Source organism: Mobula hypostoma, chromosome 4 (assembly GCF_963921235.1).
Source record: "Mobula hypostoma chromosome 4, sMobHyp1.1, whole genome shotgun sequence".
Taxonomy (NCBI): Eukaryota; Metazoa; Chordata; class Chondrichthyes; order Myliobatiformes; family Myliobatidae; genus Mobula; species Mobula hypostoma.
In genome coordinates, this window is record NC_086100.1 from 82439656 (window position 1) to 82464214 (window position 24559).

General features: G+C 42.5%; 1 protein-coding gene across 2 annotated transcripts in view; it reads left to right on the plus strand.

The window, feature by feature from the left end:
• The first annotated feature begins 2040 nt into the window (after positions 1–2040).
• LOC134345423 (diacylglycerol kinase delta-like) overlaps positions 2041–24559 on the plus strand; it is a 185282-nt gene continuing 162763 nt past the window's right edge. For both annotated transcript variants that reach the window (XM_063046054.1, XM_063046055.1), the window contains exon 1: positions 2041–2223. In XM_063046054.1, the coding sequence (XP_062902124.1) occupies positions 2050–2223 (174 nt within the window). In that variant the 5' untranslated portion in view covers positions 2041–2049. The remainder of the gene's footprint in view (positions 2224–24559) is intronic.

Here is a 24559-nt window from a genome sequence, read left to right on the forward strand (position 1 = left end):
CTGGGGCAGCAGGCTGAGGGTAGCAGACACCAACAGAATCAACAAACTCATTCGTAAGGCCAGTGATGTTGTAGGGATGGAACTGGACTCTCGGTGGTGTCTGAAAAGAGGATGCTGTCCAAGTTGCATGCCACCATCTTGGTCAATGTCTCCCATCCACTACATAATGTGCTGGTTGGGCACAGGAGTACATTCAGCCAGAGACTCATTCCTCTGAGATGCAGCACAGAGCGTCATAGGAAGTCATTCCTGCCTGTGGCCATCAAACTTTACAACTCCTCCCTTGGAGGGTCAGACACCCTGAGCTGATAGGCTGGTCCTGGATTTATTTCATAATTTACATATTACTATCTAACTATTTATGATTCTATTACTATTTATTATTTATGGTGCAACTGTAACGAAAACCAATTTCCCCTGGGATCAACAAAGTATGACCGTGACTATGACTAATTTCCCTCATGCTGTTAGGAAAATCGGTGAGATGTTCGTGGTTAAGGTCTTGGAGTGAATTTTAGTTTGTTAATTCAAATGTTTATTCACTGGCTCATTTGTTAAGAGGGCGGCCTGATTGGTAAAGCTTAAATTCACGTCTGGGACAAAAATTGTGGAGAGCAACATGCACACAATGCTGGAAGGAACTCAGCAGAGCAGGCAGCATCTATGTAAATCAGGGGTTCCCTGCAGACCCCTTGCTAAATGGCATAAAAAAGGCTTGGGAACCCCTGATGTAAATTTATTATCGAAGTATGTATATGTGACTATAGACAATGCTGAGATTCGTTTTCTTGTAGACATACTTAAATCCAAGAAACAATAGAATCAATGAAAGACTGCACCCAACAGGATGGACAAAGAACCAGTGTACAGAAGACAACAAACTGAAAATACAGAAGAGAAAACAAATAAATAAGCAAGCCATGAATATCAAGAATATGACATGAAGTGTCCTTGAATTTGAGCCCATAGGTTATGGGAACAGCTCAGTGATGGGGCGAGTGAAGTTATTCCCCTGGTTCAAGAACCTGATAGTTGAGCGGTGATAACTGTTCCTGATCTTGACAGCAGTGAGAAATCATGGCCCAGGTGGTGGGAGCCCCTGATGATGGATACTGCTTTCCTGCGACAGTCTGTGTAGATGTGCTCAATGGTGGGAAAGGCCTTGTCTGTGATAGACTGCACCATATCCACTACTTTTTATAGGATTTTCCATTCAAGGGCATTGGAGTTTCCATACCAGGCTGTGTTCAGCCAGTTAATATACTCACCACCGCACATCTATAGAGTAATGCAAAGTTTTATACGCCGTGCCCAATCTTTGCAAACTTCTAAGGAAGAAGAGGCACTGCTGTGCTTTCTTTGTAACTGCACTTGCATGCTGGACCCAGGACAGGTCCTATGAAATTATAACACTTAGGAATGTAAGGTTGCTGTCCCTCTACTCAACTGGGGAGACTGCTGTTTAATGATTTAAGAACAAAGTGAACTACCAACTCCAATTTTTAAAGGAGTGTTATCCAAACACAATCACCGACAAATTTTGTTCCTTTTCACCCTGACATGCCCTATTTGCCGGTACAAACAAAAAAAAGGTCTTCTAGCACCTTGGACTCCCTCTGACTCTCAATGATCAATCCTATGGGAGTCTCAGTGGTGCCAATATTTTCCTGGCAGCAGATTTTGTTCTGTTAGCAGTTCTTTCACGGAATTTGGTCTCCCCACAATCCCAGAAGCGGCTGTCAGTGGGACGATTTATCGTGCTCTGGTGACACTAGATAACGCAGCAGCTCCTTGATGACAACACCTGTACTTCGTACTCCCCCTGGCGGCCGCTCACAATACAGCGCTTCCCCCTGGCGGCGGGTCTCGGCACTGCAGGCTCCGGTCTCTCCCTGGCAGCGGGTCGCGGCGTTGCGGCCCGGGCTCCCCCTGGTGGCAGGTCGGAACACTACGGGTCCGCTCGCCCCCTGCCGGCGGGCCGCGGTACTGGTGTGCGGCCCCGTGCTCCCCCTGGCGACTGTGTTAAGGCGAGGCCCGGTTGCTGCGGTGATGATGGCGGTTCGGGAAGCGCAGGCCGCCGGGTCTGTGTGTGAATTGGGGGCTCGGGAGCGGCTTGCCAGCGGAAGCACGGTGGGAGACGAGTCATCGGATAGCGAGGCCGAGCACGAATCCGCACAGAAGCTGATCCGGAAGGTGTCCACCTCGGGCCAGATCCGCAGCAAGGTGAGGCCGGGGTCGGGGGAGCGGGCAGGCGCGGCCGGGACCCCTGTAGCTTCGGCCGTTGCCGGGCAGGCCACACGGTCAGCCTCAGCCTCGAGTGGGGCGCCACCGGCAGCAAAGCTGGAGTCACTGCCGATGGGAAGAGCAGTAGAAACCCGCCGGAAAGCATCGCTGGATCCCTCTGGTCCCAGGGTCCGATCCCAAAGAATAGCCAGCCCCTGGACACAATTCCAGGGGATAGCCAGGTTCAGGGTGCAAATGAAGGGAATAAAATAACCCCAGAACATGTCCTAGGGAATAACTAGTCTCCTGGCCTAATCTGAGAGAATAACCAGCGCCAGGGTTCAATTTAGGGGAATAGCTGAACCCCAGAAAAAGCCTGAGGGAATAACAAATGCCTCGGGTACAATCCCTGGGAATTATAACTAGTCCCAGATCCTATATCAAGGGGGGTGGGATGGTTCTGCTTCCAATCCCAGGGAATAACTGACCCCTGCGTTCAACTCCAGAGAATAACTAGCCTCTTTATCCACATCTGGGGAATAACTGGCTGCTCTGTACAATCCTTGGGCAAAACCAGTGCGTTAGTTGAAAACTGAGGGCAGTATCAGACCATGGGTTTAGCCCAAAGAATAACCGCTCCTTGAGTCCTATTCCAGGGATTAATCAATCCAGTTTCAGGAGTAGTTATGGAATTGTCATTCCTAGAGATTTAATCAGTCCTGGTCCAATTTCTAAGAATTGTCATTCTCTGGGTTCAATCTCCGGATAAAATCTGCCCATTGAGTTTTTATCTGTCTCTTGGTCAAATCTTTGGGAATAATATATCCCCGGAATCGGGCAGAAATAGGGTGCAGATCTAATCCCCTGGAACAATCTTTGCCCAGATTGAATGTCTGACTAGAACCTTTCATCCAGAGAATAATTTCAACAATTTTCCTTTAACATTCCTGAATTCCACACTTTACCCTGCAGAGTTTCACAAAGTGCGCGAACTATGGGAAAGCATTGTAGGGGTTCTGTGATATTAACTGTTTATTGGATAGAGCTGTGGTACTATCCACTGTTGATTTGAGGTTGTTGATCTAACAATGATAAGTGATAAGGTCTTTGATTATCTGTCCATGTTGGATTTATAGCATGCATCATGACAGGAAAATGGGCTAGGTGACAATGCGGACTGTCCATTTACATTGAATTTTCAAATTTTTTTCTCTGGGAAAATGGAATGCAATGGAATGTGTGATCTACCAGGGTGGTGGAGAAGATTAGGATAGCTAAGGAGGGATTGTTCATTGGGAATCTAAACTGTTGCATGTCAGTGGGGAATAGGCTTGAAGCAACTGGTCTTTTACTATCTTATGTTTCACAACTTTATGTTAACATTTGCTAAGAAAAGCAGTGTAGATTAGGGTCAGCTCTGTAACAGAACATTGTCTGTTAAAAGTTTTATGCAAGTGAGCTGAAGAGCTGAATTAGCTCTGAAAGTGTTAACATCACAAGTCATGTTACAAGTGGGTATAATATATATGTGTTCAGTTTACCCTTTGAATAAAATGTAAAGTTTGACATTAAAAAATTGTAATTCATAGAGCTCAACATATTTAGCCATTACTATTTGATTATATGTGTAGGATTAATGGGGTAAATTTGGTTAGATAACGCACATTGGCTGGAGGTGCCCTTTTGTGATGCCAGGGTGACTGTTATTTAGATACCAAAGAGTCAAAGCTCACTTCACAAATTGGAGCCAAACCTGGAACGTTAGTGTGTTAACATTCAATATAAAATAATCCTTCTCTGTATCTAAACCATCTCCAAATCCTAAACCTGCTGTGCCCAAGAGGGTCCTGGTTGTGGCAGCTGCAGGTCATTCAGCATTTCAGCCCTTCTGAAAATCAGTGGTGCAGCCTTCTACAGTTTGGTCTCCTGGGTATGAAGGATTTTTGAGTTTCATCCACCAGCTTTAGAGGTTATCCAGTCCTGCGTCTGCTATCCTTTGTACTCCTGATCTATGAAGGCCACACACACTGTTTGCAGTGGCCCAGCTCTGACTTCGCTAACGCTGCAAACCTAACCACTTCAACAAATTGTCCTCAACCTTGAGCTTACCATCGCAGCTCATGTGATCCACACTTTGCAGTCCTGAAGTCTCTTTACACGTAATCATTTTGCACCTTCACCAGAACACTTTACCCATCTCTCCTTGCCCCTTAGATATTCTTTGATGGATTCCCAGCTGGAAAAGAGTGTTCATAAATATTTGGAGTGGATGTCTCACATATCTAACTGCTTGCTGTGCACAAAAACAGTTTGCCGTAGCATTATGACTGAATGCATAAATTCTTTATAAGAGAACAGGACCAGAGTAGTGCACAGACAAAATCAGATGAGCGTCAGCTACATTATCCACGAAGAGCAAGGGCATGAGAAGTCTAACCTTTGGAGCCTTGATTGAGGCCACAGATTTAGAAAGTAGAAAACAACATAAAAGAGAGAATAATATGCAAGTGGAGTCAAAATGCCCCAAAGCATCAAATAAGGGCAGAGGGCTGAATTGGGTAGCTGTCAAAGAGCCTGTTCTGATACTGTAGGGTTCTCTGGATAGAAGTGGAACTCGCTGTGTGACAGCTTGGTGGAGGCAGAAACCTCACCATATTTAAATAGTGCTTGGATGTGCACTTGAAGAGCCATGACCCACGAGGTCATGAAACAAGAGCGAGAAGGTGGGATGAGGCTGACTTGCTCTTTGATCACCACCTCAGACACAGTAGTTCAAAGTACGTGTGCAGTATGTGACCCTAAAATTCGACTTCCCCGTAGACAGTCACAAAATAAGGTAGAACCGTGGAACCAAGCCGTTCAGAGAAAAACATCAAACCCCTACGTGCAAACGGCAAAAAATAAAAATGATTGGAAACACAGAATATAAAACACAAAAGGCATGCGTCATAAATTTGATGTGAGAAATGCAACTTAATGGAAAACATCTTTAAATCAGTCATCATCCGTTGAGATGTTGTCTTGTTCAGAAAAGATTGTATGATTAATGACATTTAATAAGAACAACATTAAATGAAGGAAAGAGTTTATTGTCATGAGGGATTAAGAGAAAACTTTAAAGTGTTATATCAAGATGAAGCCACTCTCACGATGGAGGAGCAGCGCCTTATATTCCGTCTGGGTAGCCTCCAACCTGATAGCACAAACATCGATTTCTTGAACTTCCGGTACTGGCCCCCCGCCCTCTCCTTCACCATTCCCCATCCCCTTTACCTTCTCTCACCTTATCTCCTTGCCTACCCATCGCCTCCCTCTGGTGCTCCTCCCCCTTTTTCTTTCTTCCATCTTAGTTTTCTCCAATCGGACTCCCCCTTGTCCAACCTCGTATCTCTTTCACCAGTCAACCTCCCAGCTCTTTACTTCCTCCCTCCCCCTCCTGGTTTCACCTGTCGCCTTGTGTTTCTTCCTCCCCTCCCCTACCTTTTGAATCTACTCCTCGTCTTTTTTTCTCCAGTCCTGCCAAAGTGTCTTGGCCCAAAACCTTGACAGTATTTTTTTCCATAGATGCTGCCTGGCCTGCTGAGTTCCTCCAGCATTTTGTGTGTGTTACTAAATCACTTGCTGTAATTCTGCTCCCTGCTTCTGCTGCTAACCATTTCTCTCCCACTCCCGTACTTGTAAGTCATCCTGATAAAGACTCCATCTTTAAATACAGCCCATTTGAACATGGTCTTTATTGATCTGGGGCAGTTCCTAAGCATCTTGGATCTAGTGAAATGTTTTCTGAAGCTTTAGTCACTGTTACCGTGCTGGAAACATTATTGGAAATGTTAATGCAAGTGTGAATTGTAAAACAGATGTGTGTAGATACACCCTAATTCTACACCAAATACTGCACAGACATTAGGTATCTTTAATAACAATCCGACCATAAGACAGCAAATTAAAAATAAGTTAAGTTTTGCTTAAGCATTTCTGGTAATTTCCATATGACGGAGGATGGTATTCAGTCCATTGAGTTTGCTGTTTCACAGAACAATGCTATCTCTCCACTTATTTTCCCTGTAATAAATTATCCCCATAATTTCCATCCATTCTGTGGCACATTTGCACTGTGGACACTGTACATCTGTGAACCTACCAACCATCTGGTGTGTCTTGTGATGTGGGGCGGAACTGGACACTGGAGCACCTCGGGGAAGCCCACATGCCCCCAGGAGAATTTGCAAGCTTGACACAGACAGTGCAGGAGGGCAGAGTTGAACTGGGTCTGCTGGACCTATGAAGCAGCCGCTCTGCTTGCTGTGACACTGTGCTGCAATGGTGTGCAGAGCTTAAAGTGAAACAGGATGTTTATAGCTGTACTTTCAAGAGCAAGAAGAAAGGATTCTTGTTGTGGGATGCAGTTATGCTGCTGTTGGGATGGGCAGATGATGGAAGTGTATTTCTGTTGTGGTGCATTAGTAAGTGATATCATTCAGTTACTATTGAGAGACATGAGGAATAAAGATCCGAAGTGAGGCTCAGCTTCCATATCAAATACGCAGCAATCAAAATTGCTCGATTATAGTGACCTGAACCAACAGCAATATGTTAGTAATCACTGTCAGGACATATGGCATGAGAGTTTTATCCCCAATTGTCTTCAGAGACATTTAATATATTTTTCTTTGAGCATTCCAAGAGATTTAGATTAGTGTTTTTATTTCTTTAGCATGTCTCCGACAGTGGCTTTGTTTTGAGTTCAGTTAGTATAACAATTTTCAGTCTATCTGTTGAGTTTAGTTAGTTTACATGGTTTTACTGAGACAGGGCTCAAAAGATTTTTTTTTGCCCCATATTAATGTTAAGTATGAAAGTTGGAGGTAATATAATTTGCAGAAAACAAACTAAAATAATTCTTTAGTGTACTGTGAGGCTAAGGTTCCTTGCTCCAACCGATGACATGTGTAAAATATAGAGCCGTGTGGTTTAACCTAAATGAGCCCAACTTCCTGGTATTTCTCTGAAAATATTTAGTCTCTTGAGGGGTCCAAGCCAGCTATAAATAGCTCTGGCCGTCTGTTCTCACTAAGCATGCTGACTGATGTTGTCCAGATGAAATTTACCCACCAGATCATGCAGACAAACAACTAAACATTCATCTTGCAGTATTTTTTTCCAGATGTTTGTTTAATGGTTTAAAAATGTTACTCGTCGCAAATCGTGAAGTTCTGATTTGAAATCAGAACTGCACTAACATCCCCTTTGTGTGTGAGATGGTGAGGGGAGAGGGGCAGAAGACCTAGGGGTGGGATTGGCACGTCTGTGTGCTTTGAAGAGCTTTTGAAATTGAGAACAGAGAAGCTAACACAAAAGGTCATTTAGAGCGTCGCTGGGAAGAAGGGAGACAGCCGGTACAGTTGCAGTGGTGGTTTCTGTGAGACAGAGGGTCAGTGGGTGGAAAGGATCATGTGATGGTGGGGTGGAACCCGGTATGTGATTTCTTCATGCACCCCTGGCAATGGCAGTATATGATCTCAGAGTCAAAAGTTAGAATTAGAGGAATATACATGTTTACTCTTCACACCGATGACATTGTATTTGAGTTTAAATATTACCATTGGTTGGTGGAGTGCACAGTCAGTTTAATCTTCAATGTGTCGACAGAAAGAGACCATTGACTTCAGCCCCACTGTAAAGCTGAGCTAGCTGTCAGTTCCATCCCTGTACCTGGCTACTGTTGTAACAGATTTGTCTGGGGCTGAATTTCTGATTGTACATCTGTCATCACAATGACCTTCCGGTCCTCCGTCCTGATGTTACCCTCCCCTCGCCTTGCTTCACCTCTGTGCTGCTGAAACTATCACCCATGCCTTTATCACCTCGAGATTTGACTCTGGCATTCTTCCCTGGCTCATCAGATGTCTCTACCCACCAGAGGCGTGAGCTTCTCCAAAGCTCTGCTGCTGTCCTCTATGTAGGAATGTAACATGTCTCACTGGGCCCTTCGGCCCTTTTTCTCTTCCCTGCCCTCTCGATCTGCTCACCCTCCATCCAGCTCTGCTATTCATTTATAGCAGGATCTACTGTACTCTCCTATCAGAGTCCATTTTCCTCACGCCTTTGTCACTTCCACCTTTCGCCTTCTCAGTCTTCTCCTCCCTCATCTGCAGATCATCCCCCTCTCAGCTCATTGCACCTATCACCCACCAGCTTTCGCTTCACACATGCCCGCCACCTCTTTATACTGGCCATCTGTCCTCCTTCCAGTCCCAGTGTGAGGTCTCAGCCCAAAACATAGCCCATCGATGCTGTCTGACCTGCTGAGTTCCTCCAGCATTTTGTGTGTGTTGCTGTAGATTTCCAACATCTGCAGTCTATCTTGTGTCTGTCCCTCATTATGTCAGTTCACCCGTCACCTCATCCTCACTGGCCTTATTTATTTATTTATTGCGATACAGTGCAGAGTAGGCGCTTTCAGCCCATCGAGCTGCGCCACCCCGACCAGCAATCCTCGACTTAACCCTAGCCTAGTCACAGGACAATTTACAGTGTCCACTCGAGTATTTAATAGCCCTCATTCATTTGCTTTCTTTAAATTAACTGCTGCATAAAATACAAGTTGCTATTGAGATAATGTCTGTAAGAGCACTTTATGGATTGTTGATTCGTTCTACATTCATGAAGTGCAGCATAGTCTCTTTATGGACAAGTGATAGGTGCTATTTAAGCATATTTGATAGCTAGCCTCTATTTTGATATGGATCATGCGCAGTCGATATTCTCTACTGATATCATCTGTATGTTTATGTTCCATGCTACTTGAATATTAACATTGAGCGACTTGATGTGTCACTTGACCGTAACAAATTAGTTGTATGTTTGCACATGGCATGCCATTTACGTGTTGTGTGTCCTGCTATGTAAACACGAGCTGTTTTGTCATCTGTTCAGTGATCTGAGATAACCTCCTGTACATTGATGCTGGGTCTTCTGTCTGTCTATTTACATCTGTCATGCTCTGTGCTGTGACATGTGTCACTTTGTATATACAGCAGTGGCCACCTACGTATTTACAGTTGCTGAGCCGTCTTGATGTAACTTGTTAATATTTTTGTGTAATATGTTATCTGCATATGTGATGCTATATTTATTGACGAATATATGCCATTGCTGCAGATACAGCATATTCCACTTAAATTTGTGAAATATATACTATTTCTTTATTAACATTTGATGGACTTCTCTCAGTATTTTACCCATACAGGCTCTGACTATGTTTGTATATGACATGGCTTTGTATGTTGACTCAAGGATGTGGCACCCATAAATTCACGAGTGACGTACTTCTCTTTATTTGCACAGGATATGCTAAAAGTGGAAATTTTTATCCAGTGTGGTGTCAGCTATATGTTTTCAAATAGCATTCCAATCTCCATTAACGTATGTTCCATCAATGTATTAACTCCGTGGATTAGTGTGGATAATTACAGTGTGATCTGTGACAGTAGTACTTTAATGTGTCCTGTGTGCTTTGTGAGTTGTAACATTTTACTAATGCATGTGTTGTACTTTGTTAGTATTTACTCCTGGTCTGCTATTTATGAGATAGAACATGTCTATTTACATTTAACATGGCATTTCTATCATTATGCTTTCTCTCTGCTTTCATATGAAATCCCATTGCTATTTAGAGTCGTGGATTATATGTTTGCATAATTTGAATACTTGACATGCTACACACATCAAAGTTGCTGGTGAGGTAACAGTCGACATTTCAGGCCGAGACCCTTCATCAGGACTTGACATGCTATCTCTTTCACACACATGAGCTATCTATATTTGTATTTAATAATTCATTCTCATGCATGATGAATTCTTTATAAAATCTCTACACAAATTGTGATTTTGTCTGTAATTTACGTGTGACGTGCTGTCCGTAGATTTCCTAGCATGTTAAATGGAAGTGCTGGCTGTATAGCTATGAGCTGTATGCCACAGAGAACAGGCATTTTGCTGCAGTCAGTATACCCTTGATGGCATAGTTGTTTTATATGTAGCCCTATTATTAAATATACAGAGTTGCTTTACAGAACATTGTGACTTTCTGAGTACTCTGTGAAAGAATTTTATCTATTGTCAGTCTGCACAGGTGCTAAATATAGCACAAAAACTTGGAAGATATAATAGTGTGTAAAGGATATTATGAGACTGCAGAATGATTGTATTGAAGAACATGGCATGACTATAGAAGACGGATAGTGCAGAATACTGAGAGTGAAGTGAGAGTACAAAGCACCTTTTTGATGATAGTTGGTCAGATTGCTGTACGTCCTAAAACCAATATTTTCAATGGAACTGAACATGCCATCTAAAATGTTATGCAGAGAATAGAGCAGAATTTACGCAAGGGAAAACCACATAAAATGTGAGCATTTCTAGATTGTTGTGAGATTTGGCAGTGTAGTCTTCAAAGAACAGGTGTGGTGAGTAGCCACTTCAGCCAACATTGCAGGCAGCACCTTGCAACCCATGCACACTGTAATTCTCATTTTGGTTATTACATCCTCCCAGTCTGTAAATAAAATAGAAATGAAAGTGTTTCTTGAACACAGTTCAAATACTTGTTGAATTTTTCAGCTTGATCTCTAAGATAGAATAACATGATTCCTGAGCAACAATTTGCCCAGTACTTCCTGCTCAGTGACAGGCATCTGATAGAGTTGCTGCTCACTCCAGGTTGTCCAAGAGTGCTTCACTTTACACTATCTCACTTAAATGGTGCATCAACCCACCGTTAACAAACTACTGGGGGAAAAAGTGGTTTAATATTTAACTTTAAAAGTAACCAAACTTAATAGCAAACAGATGGAAATGACTTCTGAGTAAATTATGCTGTTTCTTCCTGTCTATCTCCAGGGGAAAAAATAGCTTGAAATAGAAGAGGCACTTCCTCAATATGTTAGGAGCTACTTGTTCAGGCTTGGGACGCCCTGCCGTGTTTTAACATTGGAGCACTGTGATCCTGCAACTTTCTGTCATCAAAGATGCTTGATCAACTTCAGAAAAGGGGAAGAATTGACATTGTAATTACATATGGGATCAGGAAATGAAAATCTTTTGGAGAGAAAGCAAAATAAGGGACATTGTGAATAGCTTGCATTCTGAAATGTTTTTAAAGCCCTATAGAGTGAGCAGAAAATTAGGTGTGAATTTAAACTAGTACTGCATACATTGAAGTTGTTAACGAGGTTAAGACTACTGTAAAGAAAACACTGGATTTGAGATTGAGTTAGTACTAGACCAGTGAAAATGGAAGACACAAGTCAAAAAGATGAGCAAACAAATAAACAAGTGGAATGTGTCAAGGTCAAGTCACCATTGAATCTTACTTTCTAAATTGCCCTTGAGATTGTGGTGGTGTGGCACTTGTCTGTGGTGAAGATAGTCCACACGACAGTTAGGTAAGGTGTCCCTGGTTTGGAAGCAAAGACAGGCTACCCCCAGGTTAAGAGTGCATTCTGATCTCCAGATGTGTCTTAAGTTGGAAAGTAAACAAAAATCCCTTGATATGGTGACTATATCTCCACAGTATTGTAATGAATGGCATCAAATGCATATAAAAGTTGTAGGAAAGAACCATTACTAAAATGCAGAGAAAGAGAAAACTAATCTTGCTGTTCACAGCAATGGGTGCTTATTTGGTGTCCTTAAATTGGGTACTTGTGGCCCGGGGAAGGCCTATGTTTTGACGTTGGGATGTTGTGTGACTTGGTGGGCTCCTGTCCGTATGCTGCCCATTGTAGGACCATGGCACTGGCACAGGGACAGGGACAGAGACATAGTGAGCAATGCTGTTTCAGCAACCTGGGATCAGTCCTGACCTCTGTCACTGTCAGTGTGGAGTTTGCACATTCTCCTTGTGACTGTGTGGGTTTCCTCCAAATGTATCACGGAAATGTACAGCACTCTCACAGGCCCTTGTGATCCACTAAACACTTGTTAACCGTGTTAACTTGTTAACCGTGATTCCTATCTATTCTCTCATTTGCCTGCATTAGACCCATATCCTACTATGCCTTTCCTATATAGTTACCTGTCCAACTGCCTTTTAAACATTAATTGTATCTGCCTTCACAACCTTCTCTGGCAGCTCTTTCGAGATATTCACCCTCTTTGTGAAAACTTAACTGATGTCTCCTTTAGGTTTTCACCCTCATACCTTAAACTTGTTCCCCCTAGTTCTAGATTCCCTGTTATGGGAAAGAGATTATCATTTCCCCTCTCAATTTTATAATCCCTTATAATTTTATAAATCTATATAAAATTATAGCTTCATGTATTCTAGTGAGAATAAACCTAACCTGTCCAATTCCTCCTTGTAGATATTGCTCTCTATTCTAAACAACAGCATGTATTTTCTCTGTTGCTACCACATCCTTCCTGATCTGTGGCAACCAGAACTATACATAATACTCTAACTGTGGTCTAACCAAAGTTCTGTACTACTTTAACAGTGCTCCACTTTTCTCCCAAGTATCAGAGACCTGCAGGTTAACTGGTCAGTGTAAATTTTCCACATTTTCCCCAGCATGTAGGTGAATGGTAGAACCTGAGGGAACATGGGGATTAATGGCGGATTAGTGTGGATAGGTGCTTGATGGTCATCACAGATATTGTGGGCCAACACGCCTGTTTCTGTGCTGTGTGACTATGATGTTCTAAATTGACAATGGTTATAGCATTGTGTGTAATATTATTTATGCTGTGCTTCTCTCTCAAGAATTTGTGATATGGAGCATGGTGCGTTACATAGAAACATAGAAAATAGGTGCAGGAGTAGGCCATTCGGCCCTTCGAGCCTGCACCGCCATTTATTATGATCATGGCTGATCCTCCAACTCAGAACCCTGCCCCAGCCTTCCCTCCATACCCCCTGACCCCCATAGCCACAAGGGCCATATCTAACTCCCTCTTAAATATAGCCAATGAACTGGCCTCAACAGTTTCCTGTGGCAGAGAATTCCACAGATTCACCACTCTCTGTGTGAAGAAGTTTTTCCTAATCTCGGTCCTAAAAGGCTTCCCCTCTGTCCTCAAACTGTGGCCCCTCGTTCTGGACTTCCCCAACATCGGGAACAATCTTCCTGCATCTAGCCTGTCCAATCCCTTTAGGATCTTATACGTTTCAATCAGATCCCCCCTCAATCTTCTAAATTCCAACGAGTACAAGCCCAGTTCATCCAGTCTTTCTTCATATGAAAGTCCTGCCATCCCAGGAATCAATCTGGTGAACCTTCTTTGTACTCCCTCTATGGCAAGGATGTCTTTCCTCAGATTAGGGGACCAAAACTGCACACAATACTCCAGGTGTGGTTTCACCAAGGCCTTGTAGTACCTCCCTGCTCCTGTACTCGAATCCTCTCGCTATAAATGCCAGCATACCATTCCCCTTTTTCACCGCCTGCTGTACCTGCATGCCCACTTTCAATGACTGGTGTATAATGACACCCAGGTCTCGTTGCACCTCCCCTTTTCCTCATCGGCCACCATTCAGATAATAATCTGTTTTCCTATTTTTGCCACCAAAGTGGATAACTTCACATTTATCCACATTAAATTGCATCTGCCATGAATTTGCCCACTCACCCAACCTATCCAAGTCACCCTGCATCCTCTTAGCATCCTCCTCACGGCTAACACTGCCACCCAGCTTCGTGTCATCCGCAAACTTGGAGATGCTGCATTTAATTCCCTCATCCAAGTCATTAATATATATTGTAAACAACCGGGGTCCCAGCACTGAGCCTTGCGGTACCCCACTAGTCACTGCCTGCCATTCTGAAAAGGTCCGTTACAGCACAGTACAGGGTCCTCAGTCCATGGGGATGTTGAGCTGACCTTATGAACTATTGTAATATCAATCTAACCCTTCCTTCTCTCACAGCCCACCATTTCATATATGTCCCTAAGGTATCTGCCTGTACCATCACCCATGGATTATTTGAACATATTTTCTCTATTGTTCAGAATGAACTTTAATAATGATAAGCATGTTGCACTGGTTTGAAAACTATTAAGTGTTATTTCAGACTGTTTCCATCTATGTTAAAAATGGACCATTGCTTCCTCTACCGCTATCTCCATTGCATTCCAGGGAGAAACAAGGAAGTGGACTAATTTTCAAAGATCTGGTTTTGTTGGTTTTCTTTTCTTTTTAAATCTTTTTATTGAATAAGTATACAAAAAGGTAAGCCATATAGGCACTAATGCACTGTTGGAATATAATAAAATTACAGGAGATATTAATACAGGTAAAAAAAAAGATACAAACAATGTAATTTAAACATAACATAATAAGGTAACATAATAGTATACTAATTTATATATATATATCAATAGAGAAAAGGAAAAAAAAAACCCCAAAAAACCCCCCCAAAAAAAACCCACCCTGCAACTAAACTAAAAGCAAAGCAAAGCAATGGGCTAACTTGGAACCAAGTAGAGTTAAAGAACTTAAAATCACATCCTCAAACCCGACCTCCATTAAAAACAGTAAAAAAAAACAAGAAGGGATGGTTTTGTTGGTTTAAAGGGTCTCCTGTGTAATGAGACATTATGCTACAAGGCAGCCATTTTAATTCAGCTGTGGATGAGATTACATATCAAACGGAAGGTGTTTGATCACACTCACTGTTGTTGTCAATCACTTAGAACAGCGGTCCCCAACCACCGGGCCGCAAAGCATGTGCTACCGGGCCACGAGGAAACCTTTCCTCATTCCATGTCACGCCCACTGTTGAGCCATTATGCATGCGAGATCATTACCCGCGCGTGGTCCATGTCAGCGCAGGAAGGAGATCAACTCCTCGAGCTTGCAAATGACGGTGGGCTGAAAAGTATGTTTGACATAACATCTCTGCCGGCATTCTGGATCAAAGTCAAGGCTGAATATCCTGAGATAGCCACGAAAGCACTGAAAATGTTGCTTCCATTTCCAACATATCTCTGCAATGAATGCAACGAAAACTAAACTGCAGAATAGACTGGACATAAGGAACCCCCTTCGAGTATCGCTGTCTCCCATCACCCCTCAACAGGACCATGTTGTTGCAGGAAAACAAGCCCAGGGCTCCCACTGATGCAGCGATATTGGTGTGTTGCGATGATTTTATATGTTCATAAAATATGTGCTGTGTTTAATATCCAAACGTTACTTAAAATGTTACGATGCTATTGACTTATAAGTAACCATATAACAATTACAGCATGGAAACAGGCCATCTCTCCCCTTCTAGTCCATGCCGAACGCTACTCTCACCTAGTCCCACTGACCTGCACTCAGCCCATAACCCTCCATTCCATTCCTGTCCATATTCCTATCCAATTTTTCTTTAAATGATAATATCGAACCTGCCTCTACCACTTCTACTGGAAGTTTGTTCAACACTTACTTCAAGCTCCCCTGTCCTCCCCTGATAATTGACTTATCACTATATTGATGCGAGGAAAATATGCACTGTATGTTTAATATTAAATTCGTTAGGTAAACCCTTTTAGAAATGAAATTGATTGTATTAGCCACTTATCACCTATATTCGGGTCGTGATTAACACCCCCCTCCTCAAACAGAATCACCAAAAACGATTTGCAGAAATAAAATCGACACGTACACACACACGCACACAGATGCCCGCGCAAGGTTTCATGGTCATTGTAGTCTTTCTCGGGGTAAATACAACATATTTGACTGCTACTCTTGTCCGTTGGCAAACCTACCCCCCCCCCCCCACCCCCGGGTCGGCCAGTCCACAAGAATATTGTCAATATTAAACCGGTCCCTGACTTAGAAGATGGTACTAAGTGAACTTGCATTCATCTAGGTACTTATGAACTAGTATCCAAAACTTGTAGCTTCTCAAGGTCCCCGAGCATGCCCAGATATAGGAGAAAAGGTTGTGAATTTGTGACTGAAGTTCCAATTGTCAAGTTTCTGAATTCTCTAGCAGGGATACTTCCAGTTCCCAACGCCTTGTTGACTCTTTTCAATCATAGATGGTGGCAAATGGCCTGGATTGCTTACTGTGGGATAAAGTCAAAGTTGCTCAAGTTAGTGATAGAGTCATGGTTAAGCAGGGCTTTAAATTGTCCCTTCTGGTACTGTGTGCCACCACGTCTTTGGTAAGTTCACCAATGTCCTTGGCTGTCAGCGGGGTGGATCCTTGCAGAGTTGAGCATAGATACATATGAGGGGTTGTAGAATCTGTGAACATCATGGTTAATAGTGGGTTGTTGGATCTCCTGTGCCCTTCCCTTATGCTGATTGTTGGACCTCAGCCTTCAGATGCCAATGAAGCTGAAATAACACTGGAAACACTTATCAGCTCAGGCAGCATTTATAGAAAAAGAAACCATTAATATTTCTGATTCCTTCATTCAATGGAGAAGTTTCTTTTCTGTGGTAGCCTGGCAGAGCTTCCAATCCAAGAATGTTTTATATTTGTGGTTAGTTGGCTCTTGAATCACAAAGACTTTTTTTTCCCAAACTGTTCCAAGTTCTGTACAGAGAAGCTGACAGTCACTTCACTGGTTTTAATTAGGCCAGTCCAAACACACACGATAGTCTGCAGCTTTCCATTATTTAGGGATGGCTCGGAGGATTGACTGTGTGGCACTGACACTGCCTGGAGAACCATCTTTTCAATTTCCTTGAGACCTTCATCATTGTTTTTCAGATTGTATTCCCTCCACTTAAGAGTAATTATCACCTCAGCTTCGATCATTGAGCTGAAAGATGCAGCTGATGCTTGTGTCTCAGCATGTTTGAAGGCTGCATGCACTCTGTTACTGTCAAATGATTCTCTGAAACATGCAAGAGGTAATGGCTCTTACATTTACAATCCACAAAACTCCACTACCAACATCCCCCTGCTGTTGAACACTGCCCTCCATTAATCAAGGTCCGCAATGATTCACTGGAAAACATACATTGCTTCCGTACCTTAGAAACCACCTCTCAGCAAACAGTGATAATGACCTTCACCATTGCTTGCAGTGTGCCAAGCTGACTGAGGAAAATACCTAAATCTGGGGTTGCACAGTGATGCAGCTGGTGAGGTAGATGCTTTAGGCCTCCAGAGTCCTGGCTGGAACCCTGAACTAAAGTGCTGTAGTGTCAAATTTGGTGGTTCACCTTATGATCATCATATTCTAGTTCCCTCATATGTGCCCAATTTGTAGGTTAATTGGTCATATTCGCGTTGACCTTAGAATGTGTATGAGTAGTAGGATCTAGGATAGAGGGAAGGGGGTGAATATAGACAAAACAGAAAATTACCCGAGGAAGCGGATTGCTCCATAAATTGGCGTAGCCTTGGTGGGCTGAAATGGTTTCCATTTCAGGTGTATGAAACAGTGAAACCAGCTATGACAAGCAATTCAAAGCACTAAAGAAATACCACTCGTGCAGTCTTCAGAAAATCCACCAAATTTGCTGGTAGAGTGAGAGCATTGTGGCCCTAATTACACAGTTAGCTTCTTTGGGTAGGCAACATTATTCCTCAGTCCCTGGTGCAGGGTCTCGACCGGATTGTCGACTGTCTCTTTGTCTCTGCAAATGCAGCTTGATCCACTGAGTTGTTTCAGCAGCTATTTTTTTGCTGGAGATTCACACATCTCCAGTTTCTTGTGCGCCCAGCGTCACCTGATTGCCTCACATCAGACCCCCAAAACAGATGCTCTGTTGTGAGCTCTGTTATGGCAAGCAGATACTAAATGGCAGAGGAAACAATTCACGGATGTGCTTGGAGCCTTCTTGGAATATAATAACATCATCACTGACTCTTGGGAGTTCTTGGTTCATGCCGCTCAGTATGAAGAAGAAAGTTTTTGGATAAGATTGAGAATTTCACATTAAAACGGCAAGAGCACATTGGAGCCCAGCTTAAAAAGCAGTAGGAATGGTAGCAACGTTCGTGCATCTCCTGCTCCACCTATGGCACAGTCTACCATTACCACATTGACTTTACGAGCCACCTCAGATTTCACAAAACTGGAGTAGAAGCTACAGTTCCTCTTAATCCTCAGGAAATGCCTAAGCATAAAAAAGAGGGGAATTTGAGTTTAGGTGTGTCACTGTATAACACTAGGGGGCGGTATGTTTCCAGGTGAGCAACTACAAATGAAGTACTGTACTGGTGTATAGACATTTGTTGCTATATAATAATGGGGTAAGGTGTGGTCAGAAATCATCCACTGTATACCATTGGAAGCATTACCAATGTTTGCAGGGTATTTTACTATATAACATCTGAGGCAATACTACGATTGATTAGCTTGCAAAATGTATTACGAGTATGATTTGCTGATCATTTTGCCGCACTGTGGTGAAATGCTGGTGAGCGCAGGTTTGAAGTTATACCTACAACAGGCTGGGATTCCAATGGTACATCATAGGAAATGGAGGTAGGATAGGCCAGGTGGCCCCTTGGTTCCGCTGTTTTTGTCAAGAAAATCATTGCTGTTCCTGGACCTCCAAGCCATATCTTTTGATCTTTCATATCTCCGGCTTGGCTTTGGGTTAACTGGCTACTGTAAATTGTCCCTCAGATTAGGATAATGAGAACAAAACCAAACGAGAATTGGTGAGAGGGACTAATTTGCAGGATGCAGCAAAGTAAGAGAAGGGTTGAAAAGGCTGATAGAATTGCTCCTTGGGAACTGGCAACACTCTAGATGTCAGAAGTCCTTATTGTATGTTTTCATGTGATAAGGTAAGAACTTCTTAACAATAGTGTTTGGTGCTAGCAGGTGCAGAGTTTGTTACTCTGTAACATGGTACAGGTAAAACAGTTTGATAAGATGAGCTAAATATTAATTCAGAAGAAATGTTTTGCACGTATTGGGCCAAGGTATCTTTCATGTAGCATTTTAAAGACCAGATTGATTTGTACTGATGACTCGACTGTGTTTTTAACATACCACCTAAATGTGCATTTACTCCTGTCAAATGGAAGAGTGGAATATCTGCACACCTTACACAAACCCTATTCACATGCTGTTCATCTGTTTCCAGGGCAGGCTCTGTTGTAAGTGAAGTTCTACCATTTGGACCAGATGATTTAGCATAATTCAGTTCTAAAAGCTGTGATGAGTATGCAAGTGTAGTATAAAATAAGTACATATTTGATTTTTTAAAAATATTATTTCCTTGATATTTTTGGATTTTCATAGTAGAAGATCGGTTCTAAATATTATTGGTTAAATGCATATTGGAAGCCGAGAGCGTTATGGGAGTGTTCTAATGTAGTACAGCTGCATAGTGCACAGGAGTGAATGATTCTGCTGCTATAGCTCTCTGTGGGCTTATGGTTTACCTTTCAAAGATAGAAACCCCATATGCTCCTTCTTCTGCTGCAGGCTTTGTCTAACCCTTTTCAAGTTTTCTGCACCTTAAAAGATTTTTCCTTTAGATCAATTAAACCATTCTCTCTAATCTTTTTATGATTCGCAGTAACTGAATAATCTGCCACTGATGTTATAACCTTTTCATTTTATTGATTATGGCCATGAGAAGCATTCAGTAACTTTGCAGATACAGGTTTCCCCTGCCATCCGAAGGTAGAGCGTTCCTGCGAAATGGTTCGTAAGCCGGAATGTCGTAAAGCGAAGCAGCAGTTACCATTTATTTATATGGGAAAAATAAGTGAGCGTTTGCAGACCCAAAAATAACCTACCAAATCATGCCAAATAACACATAAAACCTAAAATAACAGTAAGATATAGTAAAAGCAGGAATGATATGATGAATGCACAGCCTATATAAAGTAGAAATACTTTTCCATAATAATTGCCTGCACTGTTCTCCATAGCGAAAATCTCACGCAAGTGCTCTTGGCAAAAACACTCTCTCCAGCTTAAGCTATGAAGCTGTGAAATCATACCAAATAACACATAAAAATACACAGCCGATATGAAGTAGGAATAATGTATGTACAGTGTAGTATCACTTACGGGAATCAGGACAGCGTCGAGCACACTGATGATGGTGTGTTAGGCTGAGTTGTTGCAGGTTGGGGTGATGCAGTGGCCCCCAGCCTCTGGGCAGCGACCCGATACTGATCCGCGAAGTATGCAGGGGTACAGCAGTAGCCGGGACGCATCCAACACATCTTTAAGGAAAAAAGCCGAAATAAACAAGCTAATTAATTAGGTGCCGCTCGGCACGTAAATGTCAGCCCAGATCAGAGGTGATGCAATCGGCAATAGTCTCTGATCTGGGACGACATTTACGTGCCAGGCAGCACCTAATTAATTTGCTTGTTTATTTCGGCTTTTTTCTTAAAAGATGTGTTAGGTGCCTCCCGGCTACCGCTGCATTCTCCACAGATCGGTATCTGTCCGCGCCCTGGGGTTTGGGGTGGTGGGACACTGGGGTGTCATCTCGTTTTCTGTTTCCATGAGGGTAGGCAGGTCATCTTGCCTCGATGTCGAAGATCGAGGTTCGTTGTTTGTTGTGGCTGATGCGGAAGATTTGCTTGACTGCTTAGCCTCGTGCATTTTTAGATCATACAGTTCTTTGTAAGCACTCAAACCATCCTGCAAATATGCCCTAAACCGATGCACCCTTTCAAAATTAAAGTCGTACTTTATCATTGCAACGAAAATTTCACGTAGTTGCCTCACGTTCAGTTCCTGGATGACTTCACTTTCGCTACTGTGTTTGATTTTGTTTGTTATCCTTTCCTCTTGCAATTGCATCAGCTCTTCATCTATCAATTCTTGGTCATGGGATGCCAAAACCTCTTCAACATCATCTTCGTCAGCTTCCACAAGCCAAACTCACTTTGTCCTTACTTCATTCACCACGATCGAAATGCTTAGTTATGTCTAGTTTTACGCTGTGTACACCCTTACGAGCGCTTTCAGGCTTTTCCAATACCTTAGAACTCATCTTGCAAACAGCTGCTCACAGGCATGCATTTAAGAAATACCGGCGAGAATGCTGTTCCAACTCCGGGGGAGAGCGGCTGCTTGGGGTGCGCGCTGCCTTTTATCGTGCGCTGATTTTTTTTCGTGCTGGTTTTTATCGTAACCTTCTGTTAGCAAAAACGGAACTAATGGAGGTCTTTCGTAACAGTGAGGTTTCATAAAGCGAACGTTCGAAAAGCAGGGGACACTAACTGCAAATAACTTCAGTTTGATATCAGTGAAATGTCTCTTATGGCTGTTCTTTGTTGTTTTCATCAAAATAAGTTTGAGAACAACAGACATTTTTATGCTTTTAGTATTGTAAAATTGTTATATGCATCATCAGATAAAATTTGATGTTTTGCCAATTATGGAGATAATTGGGTATCATTAAAAATTGATTGTTATTCAGAGTCTAAAGGGTAAGAGAAATAAAAAGCTTAGGACTTGGGCACTATGACATTTATCTGATAAAACAAATTGGCCACGCCAGCTTGTCTCAAGTAATCATTCTCATCTCACTCCCATTTATATGACCCTTGAAGGAATTTAGTCACATTGGTTAAAAGTTTTATTAACTCATATAGGATAGAAAGAATATTCTAACAGAACATGAGGGAGACAAGCTGCCATAAGATCACGTGGGTATTCTTTAGCCTCCATTTCACTAAGCAAGTAAAAATAGGCTTAAAAGAAATCTAGTAAAAAATGCGAGGATAAAGTATACAGTTGAAGTCAGAAGTTTACATACACCTTAGCCAAATACATTTAAATTCAGTTTTTCACAATTCCTGACATTTAATCCTAGAAAACATTCCCTGTCTTAGGTCAGTTAGGATCACTACTTTATTTTAAGAATGTGAAATGTCAGAATAATAGTAGAGAGAATGATTTATTTCAGCTTTTATTTCTTTCATCATTTTCCCAGTGGGTCAGAAGTTTACATACACTTTGTTAGTATTTGGTAGCATTGCCTTTAAATTGTTTAACGTGGGTCAAACGTTTTGGGTAGCCTTCCACAAGCTTCCTACAGTAAGTTGCTGGAATTTTGTTCCATTCCTTTAGACAGAACTGGTGTAACGGAGTCAGGTCTGTAGGCTTCTTTGCTCGCACACGCTTTTTCAGTTCTGCCCACAAATCTTCTATCGGATTGAGGTCAGGACTTTGTGATGGCCACTCCAATACCTTGACTTTGTTGTCCTTAAGTAATTTTGCCACAATTTTGGAGGAATGCTTGGGGTCATTGTCCATTTGGAAGACCTATTTGTGACCGAGCTTTAACTTCCTGGCTGATGTCTTGAGATGTTGCTTCAATATATCCACATAATTTTCCTTCCTCATGATGCCATCTAATTTGAGAAGTGCACCAGTCCCTCCTGCAGCAAAGCACCCCCACAACATGATGCTGCCACCCCCATGCTTCATGGTTGGGATGGTGTTCTTCGGCTTGCAAGCCTCACCCTTTTTCCTCCAAACATTATGTTGGTCATTATGGCCAAACAGTTCAATTTTTGTTCATCAGACTAGAGGACATTTCTCCAAAAAGTAAGATCTTTGTCCGCATGTGCACTTGCAAACTGTAGTCTGGCTTTTTTATGGCGGTTTTGGAGCAGTGGCTTCTTCCTTGCTGAGCAGCCTTTCAGGTTATGTCCATATAGGACTCGTTTTACTGTAGATATAGATACTTGTCTACCTGTTTCCTCCAGCATCTTCACAAGGTCCTTTGCTGTTGTTCTGGGATTGATTTGTACTTTTCACACCAAAGTACGTTCATCTCTAGGAGACAGAATGCTTGCCCTTCCTGAGCGGTATGATGGCTGCGTGGTCCCATGCTGTGTACTATTGTTTGTACAGATGAGCGTGGTACCTACAGGCGTTTGAAAATTGCTTCCAAGGATGAACCAGACTTGACATTATGTACTGACCTCAATCCGATAGAAGATTCGTGGGCAGAACTGAAAAAGTGTGTGCGAGCAAGGAGACCTACAAACCAGACTCAGTTAAACTAGTTCTGATGGAGGAATGGAACAAAATTCCAGCAACTTACTGTGAGAAGCTTGTGGAAAGCTACCCAAAACTTTTGACCTAATTTAAACAATTTAAAGGCAATACTAACAAAGTGTATGTAAACTTCTGACCCACTAGGAAAGTGATGAAAGAAATAAAAGCTGAAATAAATCATTCTCTCTACTATTATTCTGACATTTCATGTTCTTAAAATAAAGTAGTGATCCTAATTGACCGAAGACAGGGAATGTCTTAGGATTAAATGTCAGGAATTGTGAAAAACTGAGTTTAAATGTATTTGGCTAAGGTGTATGTAAACTTCTGACTTCAACTGTATATGAAGATCAGTAAGTGGCAGATGCTGGAATCTGGAGCAAATAATAAACTGTTGAAGGAATGCAGCACATCGAGTGTCATTTGTTGAGGGGAGAGAATTGTTGACATTTTAATCAAAAATCAGGATGAGAAATGTTAGCTGGCTGTAGTAACAGATCTTCAGAGGTTTCAAAGGTACATTTTTTGTCAGAGAAATGTATAGAATATACATTCTGAAATTCTGAAATACTTTTTCTTCGTAACCATCCACGAAAACAGAGGAGTGCCCCCAAAGAATGAACGACAGTTAACTGTTAGAACCCCAAAGTCCCCCCCTCCCGCACATAAGCGGCAGCAAACAACAATCCCCCCTCCCCCCCCACTGGCGGTAAAAAAGCATCAGCACCTGCTACCGACCACTCAAGCGTGAGCAAGGCAACAGCAAAGACACAGACTTGCAGTACTCCAAAGACTACATTGTTCACCCAGCATTCGACATACCACAGGCTCTCTCTCTCTCCCTTGTTATAAGTGTCTCCGTTTCACAGTGAGAGGGGAGACATAACAAATAACTCTCTGGTTTACGATGTTAAAAGTCCATTATGTCATTTTTTCCGAGCTCTGTGCCCAGAGGTCTCGGGTCTCTGGGCACACAGCCTTTAATCTTCATCTCCCTTGACACACCGGTCTTCTGCTTGGACACCGACCTCCAATCCCCCCGTCTCCTGAGCCACAAAAGCTCTGGTCCTTGGGAGGTGAGCGGTGCTCTTAGGCCGAGCCCTTGGCATGCTAAACAGCAGCCAGTTGTGAAACCCCGGGTCCCATTCCCGCAAAGAACCGTAGTCAGCGTGTAACTCCAGGTCAAGGTCTTCAAAAGAACCCTGAAAAGAAAAAATAGAGATATTAAAGATGGAAATAGAGCTGTTTCCGAAGATGTAGACAAAGGAGTCGCCGTTAGGTGCGGTTAACCCTCCTAAGCTCCACCTTCACTATCTTGGTAAGAACGTGGTTCAAGAACAGGAGATCAGCAGAAACTGTGAGAGTGGGACTAGTGAGAGAAGGT